Source organism: Sinocyclocheilus anshuiensis, unplaced genomic scaffold, assembly GCF_001515605.1.
Source record: "Sinocyclocheilus anshuiensis isolate Anshui unplaced genomic scaffold, SAMN03320099.WGS_v1.1 scaffold514, whole genome shotgun sequence".
Taxonomy (NCBI): Eukaryota; Metazoa; Chordata; class Actinopteri; order Cypriniformes; family Cyprinidae; genus Sinocyclocheilus; species Sinocyclocheilus anshuiensis.
Window position 1 is genome coordinate 716,561 of NW_015542348.1, and position 8,175 is coordinate 724,735.

Sequence of the window (8,175 nt, forward strand, 5' to 3'; positions counted from 1 at the left end):
ATTTGATACTGCCGCCGCAGTGCCCCGCTCATTTGATGCTGCTGCCGCCGCAGTGCCCCGCTAATTTGATACTGCTGCCGCAGTGCCTCCATTCGTCATTTCGAGACTAATGGCTTATTCAGCATTGGACCGGGCTCTCCCTTCCGGTGCAGCAGAGCCGCGGCTCCCTTCGGTCGCAGCAGGAGCCCTCCATCTGTTGTTTCGAGATTCAAGGCTTATTCAGCATCGGACAGGGCTCCCCCTTCCGGTGCAGCAGAGCCGCAGCTCCCTTCGGTAGTAGTGAGAGCCCTCTATCCGACGCTTTAAACCACGCCACGTATTCAGCTGAAAGAGGGACTCTCCCTTCCGGTGCAGCAGAACCACAGCTCCCTTCAGATGCAGCGAGAGTCCCTCACCTGGCCTTCCATCGTGCTCCTCATTCGGCGACAGGTAGGGCTTGCCATCTGACACGGAGAGTCGCAGCTCACGGTCAAGCACCACACGACCCCTCCCAGTCGCCCTGCCGCCTCCTCGCACGCATATTTTTGGGGGGCTACTTAGTTTTCTCTCCGGCTGCTGTCTCATGCCATTAGCTTCTTTTGGGGAGTTCTCTGGGTTCGGGCTTTAACCCGAGCTCGGAGCCCTCCCTCTGGACAGCACGCCAAATATGCTACTAATTGCTTAATCACATTATATGTTAGTGTGAACTCGTGAACTGTTCCCTTCTGGTGGAATGACCTGCCCAAATCAATCCAAGCAGCTGAGTCCTTAACCATCTTCAAGAAACGACTAAAAACACATCTGTTCCACCTTTATTTGACCCTCTAACTCTAGCACTTTCTATTCTATTTTAATTCTACTTTATCTATATTAATCTTTTTTTTTATAAAAAAAAAAAACTAGCTTTCTATTTTTTTCTATCTACTTGTTTTTCTTTGTGTGTGTGTGTGTATATGTGTGTGTGTGTGTGTGTATAATATATAAATATATACAGTGGTGTGAGAAAGTGTTGGCCCCCTTCCTGATTTCTTCTTTTTTTTGCATGTTTGTCACTCTTTAATGTATATATGTTAGTGTGAACTCGTGAACTGTTCCCTTCTGGTGGAATGACCTGCCCAAATCAATCCAAGCAGCTGAGTCCTTAACCATCTTCAAGAAACGACTAAAAACACATCTGTTCCACCTTTATTTGACCCTCTAACTCTAGCACTTTCTATTCTATTTTAATTCTACTTTATCTATATTAATCTTTTTTTTTATAAAAAAAAAAAACTAGCTTTCTATTTTTTTCTATCTACTTGTTTTTCTTTGTGTGTGTGTGTGTATATGTGTGTGTGTGTGTGTGTATAATATATAAATATATATTATATATACACCTTGCTACGTGTACTGCGTTAGGCTAACCGAGACTTGTCATTTGCACTTATATATTGGTGCTCTTTTGTTAGTTTTGACTGCTTTTATTGTCCTCATTTGTAAGTCGCTTTGGATAAAAGCGTCTGCTAAATGACTAAATGTAATTTTTTCCAAATATTTTAAACAGAAAATATTTCAGAACAGAAGCTTTATAAACAACAAGCCTAAACAAATTAATTTTAAGGCAAAACTGAAAAAAAAAAAAAAATGATGATGGCCTCACAAACCTCGCTCATTCGGCACAAATCACATTCACATTCACATTCACATTATTCTGTTGCCTGATACTGCAGAAGAACTGATGATGGCACAGTTTGATCTTTGGCTGACCAATCAGCAGAAAGGGGCATTTAATTCCCACCTACGTGTAGAAATCGAATTTTCAAGCTGTTTATTAATTTTTCCACCCATGAATGAAAAACGAAAATTTAAGCTGAATTTTCTTTTTTCGGGAAAAAACAAAAAAACGAAAAAGGAGCCGTTTTCTCATTTTTCTACTTTCAATATTCAATCAACAAACGAATGATCGAATGATACACGGATTCTTTTTCTATCAATTCTTCAATAGGTAGATCTTGTCTTTCATAAAGGCCGAGGTCAGGAATCTTGGGCCTAAAAAGTTTGGTGACCACTGATCTAGAATATACAAATAACAAATTAATCATTCTTTTTCCACAAATCATTGTTTGAATTGCGAACATAGCCACTTGAGGAAGGCTTTAAGACCTTGCAGAGTCCTCTGCCACCCTGGTCGCTCCCGCTTCACAGTGAGCGGGGCGAGCGCTAATGGCAATCCCCTTCACCATCCGTGTTTTGATTTTGCCAAATCAGTTTGGGTGAATGCAAAGAACACGATTATTGATCATAAGTACAACATCCAGCTAGGCAAGAAAACATGCAATCTACCTGAAGGAAGACGTCTTTCAGTATGGTAAGTTAATGTTGTTAAATAGAGAAACAAAATTACACATTTTTAAAATTGTAACTTCTAGCATATTCCTAAACTTGGACCTCATTAATATTGAAGAACAAATTCAAGCACCAAAAGCAGCCCACACACTCCAAGTTCTCATGAATTCATAGGCTACATGGTTGCAATAACATTTTAGTTGAACATTTTAAATGTCATTGTTTAAAAAAAATGTTTTATTGATTGAAGTTTCATAGACATTCAGTTGTTATACTTTCAAATTTTATGCCATATTGTATGTAATTTCCCAGTACGGGGGCCTAATGGATAGAAAGATGGACTTGTAACCCAAAGATTGTGGGTTCGAGTCTCATTTTTTGTATAACATACGTGGCCAATGCTTTGTGTATAACATACGTGGCATTTTTTGTATGACATTAAACTTTATTTTTAGAATAATTGTACATAGATTAAGCAAAACAAATGGGATTATTTCTGAGAACCTTTTATACACCTTTCATACACATACTTAACTGCAGACACGGAAATTACATACTCTATGTGGTACAGAACAAATATTTTAAGTGTGTCTTATTCTGTTCCTTTATTTTCCTATAAAGAATCACAGTTGTCCCTTATTTTCATTTTCTGAAGCTGGCAACCCTAGCATCATGTGACTTTTACAGAGTTGGAAATTCAGTGAGAACTTTTCATAAGCACTTAGCATATACTGTAGGATATCTTGATGCACCACTTTCGAAGTACAACCCAATTAAAATACAAATAGAACTATGAGTGCTGAAATCCAGTGAAGTCAATTGTGACAAAAATAGTATGCATGCTTATTATGATAATTAGGGTAATCTGCAGGCAGCACGAAAAGACAGGCATTCCGAGGTGTTTTTCAATTGAGAATGTCATTGAGTCTTTAACAGACCCCATCACCCCCCTCTTCAAGCAGAGGATAAACAACATTAAAACTTAAATATAAGTTAACTTGTAAACTTTAACAGTCTTAGATTTTATATAGCGCCTCATAAATGTTTCCAATCCTGCTCCTGGGGGGCAAACGTCCTGCAGGTATTAGCTCCAACACACTTGCCTAGAAGTTTCTAATGAGTCTGAATACCCTGATTAGCTGGTTCATGTTAGATTGTATAAGGTTAGATGTATTTAATTAGGGTTCAAGCTAAACTTGCAGGACAGTTAACATGTTTGGACACCCCTGTCTTGCAAGTCTATTTTGGCAAACGTCATCTTTACATGACTGCAAGTTGGACAGCATTTTTAACCACCATGCACCTTGTTGTGATCACCGGTTATCAGTTCTGCACAGAACTTGCTCATTTCAAATGAGTCTAATCTAAACATTTACACTGCAGAGGGATTCACAGGAGATTCTGAAGTTTCTAAGTTGTGGAGCTCAGACTCACACTTTGCTTATACATAAATGTCAAGTAATAGACTCTGATTAGATGAGGACCCTATTCATCTGTGTATAAACAAAATCTGCAAACAAACAGAATGAATTGTAACGATTGAAGATACATAAGCAAATTAAGATAAATGAGAAAGAAAGGGGGAAACGTGTTTATTAATTCATTTCCCTGTTGAAAAAAAAAACAGCATATGCTGGTTAGGTATGTTTTGAAGTTTTAAGCTGTATGGCTGCTGGTTTAAGCTAGTCCTTAGCTGGTCATGAGCTGGTTTAAGCTGGTCATGTGCTGGTCCTAAGCTGGTCCTGAGCAGGAGCTAGTTGCTTAGGACCAGCACATGACCAGCTTAAACCAGCTCAAACCAGTAGCCATGCTTCAAAACAAACCTAACCAGCATATGCTGTTTTTTTTCTGAGCAGGGTTCACCAATTACAGCAGCAGAGAAATATTTGCTGTACTGTAAAATAAAACATTGAGTATTTAGCAATACAACTACTACTAATAATTTTACAGAAAACAGTTAAATTACATTACTGATATTTATGGATGTGTAAATCATAGGACTATTATTTTGCTGGAAAATGGCTGGTATGTGTTGCGATTTCAAAGAGATGGAGTTTGTGTGGAGAAACGTACTACAAAACAAGCCACTCTGCAACACTGAAAACACTGAATCATGTGCTACTGATGTGATAAAGAACACAATGCAAAGCAGAAAATCACATCACAGAGGGTGTTCACCTTGTGTGTAAAGGGGTTACCACACCTGAATTTGTGGAAATAACTTAATGTCACCCCAAAAACACTGAATAAATGTCCTGTGTAGTTTTTTTTTTAAAAGGTCACACAGGCTAAATAAATAAATACATAAATAAACTGTTTTTGCTCAGTAAAATCATTTTATGGTTCCGAGATCATTTCTGCCACAAGAGCTAAAATAAGACATCTTGAAATAACACCATGCAGAGTGAATCCAGTGAACCCAAGCCATGCAGATTATTCTGTTGGGAAATTTAGTGACATGCCACATTTGTACCTGGCCCACTTGATGAAGTATGGCAGATGATTGAGCAAGTTGAAAGTGTAGAAAGAGTGGCGAGTGATCTCTGTAATCGTCCAAACTACTACGAACAAGATCACACTCTCCTCGTTCTGAATCTTAGCATATGTTTCAAATGAAAGGAAAAATAGTAAAATGTTAAAGCCAATTTAGAGATTGTACACAGGTTAACGGTGAATAATTTCCATAATTCCATAATTAATGTCTATATTATGCACACTGACCTGTCTGATGCTGTTTGTAATAAACCAAACCATGAATATCCGAGAACATACTTGGACCCCAATCACAATTACAGATGTCCGCACAATTCCTTTAAAACACCAAAAACAACACCTGAAATCTCTGTATTTCTCTGGAATTAAATACTTACATAACACTTAAAAATGCAGTACATACCAATAGCACAGTGTCCAACCTGAAATAAAAACAGAAGGAGCTAAGAACATTTCCTTCAGAAAAATAATAAACGCGAGAGGAAAAAAATGAAGATAGATTAAGAACACAGGTGCAAGCATGCTAAAAGACACAACTATTCAGTGAACCCATTTTGATGCTTCATGTCTTTTTACCCAGTCCCATAAATTATTAAATATCATTGAAAACATTTCAGTCACCATATTTTAGCCAATTTGTGGGTAAGTTGCCTCATAATATTGCTTCCGGGTAACAACAGTTCCTCATTTATATAAAGTATTATTCTGAGAGTGAAAAGCAACAAAAACACAGACAATACTACATCACCAGCAGGCATTTATAATATTCAATGTGCGGCTCAGAAAAGACATGTATGGTATGGAGATAACCTTATTCCATAGGTTTAGAACACACTAACAGTACAACTGGAAGTAAACAACAGTTTGTCTTCTATGTCTACTTCTATATCTGACTAGGCTGATTTAGAGGTAAGGTTACAATGTTTAAATGACAAGCACCATCTAATGTTCAGACTTAACATAACACTTACATTTACTGCAGTGAACTAGTGGCACTGCACAAACCACTGGATAGGCAATTTACTTGAAAAACAATTTAGTGAATTGAGTGTTCATACACACTGCTTCATTTATTTAAAACTCAAATATGGCTATTTGCAATAACCCACACAAAGCCAATTGCTACTGCATCTTTATTTTTGAAGGATCTAAACTTTAGAAGGATACTAACTAAGATTATAAAAATAAATAAGTAATAATAATAATTTAAAAATTTTTTAATTTTTACCATTACTGCATTTCCTGCTTGCTTCTCTTTCCCTAACTCTGCCTGCATGTACTGTCTTTTGGCAGGTAACAAAGTGTTGATTATTTTGGCTATCAAGCTAACATTCTGACAAAGAGAAAGATTCAGCATGGCTGGATCTAACATTCCTGACATACGTAGTTAAGGCTGGATCTAACATTGTTTAATTTGAATGTCATCTTGAGCAACCAAATATGTGTTTATAGCTGTTTAGATTGCTGTAGCAAAAAAAACCAAAAACAAATAAATAAATAAACAAGTGTAAAATCTCTGTGTTTAATTCATATTTATTTGAATGTATGTGGGTCAAGTGTGGCATTTGGTAAATACATATATTAATAAAAACAATATTTCTCATTGGTTTTAAATGAGTTTAAATCCCAGGTTAAGATATATATATATATATATATATATATATATATATAAATCACCTCAGTTTTCAAAGTGAACTATGAGGATGCACCACTCAGGATCATGTGATCATAAATGCCAAAATCCCTTTCTGAAAGGATTCGGTTGCTCACTTTTGCTTTGAAAGTAGTGTCACCTTCTTGCACGTGCGCAAAAATGCAGTTTGGAATTCACCTAAATAAAACATGATGTTAATATGCAGAGTGAGGAACTCCAATATTTATAAGATAACTAACTAAATAAATAAACACAGGGTTTCTACAGACATAAACAAGTTAAATTTAAGACTTCTTAAGACCTTTTTAATACCATCTTATATGTAATTCAAGACCTAAACCTGTAATGGAAATACACATTACATACATTTATGTAATATTTAATGTGTTTAACGTAAAAAGAAAACAAAATATAAATCGCTGTAATAAATTATATTTATTACTACGATATACAGTTAACTTTTCATATCAGCAGACAATATTCCATGCAAAATATCCCCACAAAAGCACTGCATCACTGAGATTTTTGGTGGTGTAAACAATTTATTCTGAAGCAATATTTTCAGTGTTCTATCAGCTTTTACATACTTAAATCTGTAAAACCGCCAGTAGGTGGCAGCAAGTCACTGTTAATATGTGAGTCATTGCGATTGAACTGAATCATTTAAAAGGTTGATTCATTAAGGAACGAAACACCTTGTTGCTCAGAGACGCAAAACGGTGCTGTAGCTGTGTTTGGAATTATTTTTGTTGTCGAAATAGTGCAAAAACAGGCAATATGGTGTCTAAAACGTAAGTCTCTTAATTAACTTCTAGTTTATTGAACTTGTAAAAATCAATATCAGATTTGTAATCATGGTAATTTTTGGAGAAAAAAAACGACACTTCATGTGAAATTGATTAACTATATGAAGTGGTATAAATATACATTTTCTGCCCGCATATCTTGAATTTTGTGATCATTGTAAATGTATTTTAATAGACTGAATCAAGCAGTGAAAGAATGCACTCTAAATGCGCAAGCGCACTAGTCTAGACTTCACGTAATCATAATAGACTTGATCGGTGTCGCGTCATAGCTGTGTGGGCGGAGTCGGCGTGGGGGAAAACAGTCCTTTCCCCCTCATTGGAAAAGCATGGTGTTGACTCAGAATGGCCTACATAACATTATTTCTGCTGCTCGACAGAGCAACATACGCATAAAAACTGAGCCGTATTGGGTCGGACTGTCCGTACGGTATCTGTGACTGGACAAACGACCAGAGACAGCTTACTACAAGCCTATACAAGACAGCTTGTGAAAGTGAACATTTGTGAACATTTGTCGTTTTGTTTTGCTTCATTTTAATAAAGTGATAAAGACTTGAGTAAAAGCCTGTCGTACTTTCTTATTGATATATTAAAAAAAAAATTTTAACATTGACAAAACAGGTAACTTTAAGGTCCACTGAAGTGCCTTGAAATGCAATCTGTTGAGTTTCTTAGTATAGGAAATTATGATCCGCACTCACGAGAACAATCTTCTTTTTTCTTTTCTTTTACATTCATTACTGATGGGAAAGGACACAAACGTTTCGGCTCAAAGCCTTCCTCAGTGTGTCATATAGGCTACAATTGGTAATAAAAACGTCAAACGCCCCCACCTGGTTAGCCTCCTATACTTTTACTATAGTAATACCATTGCTAATTAAGGGATTGTGTATTGTGTATTGAAATAAATGTTTT

General features: G+C 36.5%; 1 protein-coding gene across 1 annotated transcript in view; it reads right to left on the minus strand.

Moving 5' to 3' along the window:
• LOC107691470 (very-long-chain (3R)-3-hydroxyacyl-CoA dehydratase 1-like) overlaps nt 1-8,175 on the minus strand; it is a 166,321-nt gene that overhangs the window by 139,961 nt on the left and 18,185 nt on the right. The window contains exons 4-6 of the mRNA XM_016490076.1: nt 5,201-5,219; nt 5,026-5,114; nt 4,778-4,899 (exon numbers count right to left, since the gene is read on the minus strand). Coding sequence (XP_016345562.1) covers nt 4,778-4,899; nt 5,026-5,114; nt 5,201-5,219 — 230 coding nt within the window. The remainder of the gene's footprint in view (nt 1-4,777; nt 4,900-5,025; nt 5,115-5,200; nt 5,220-8,175) is intronic.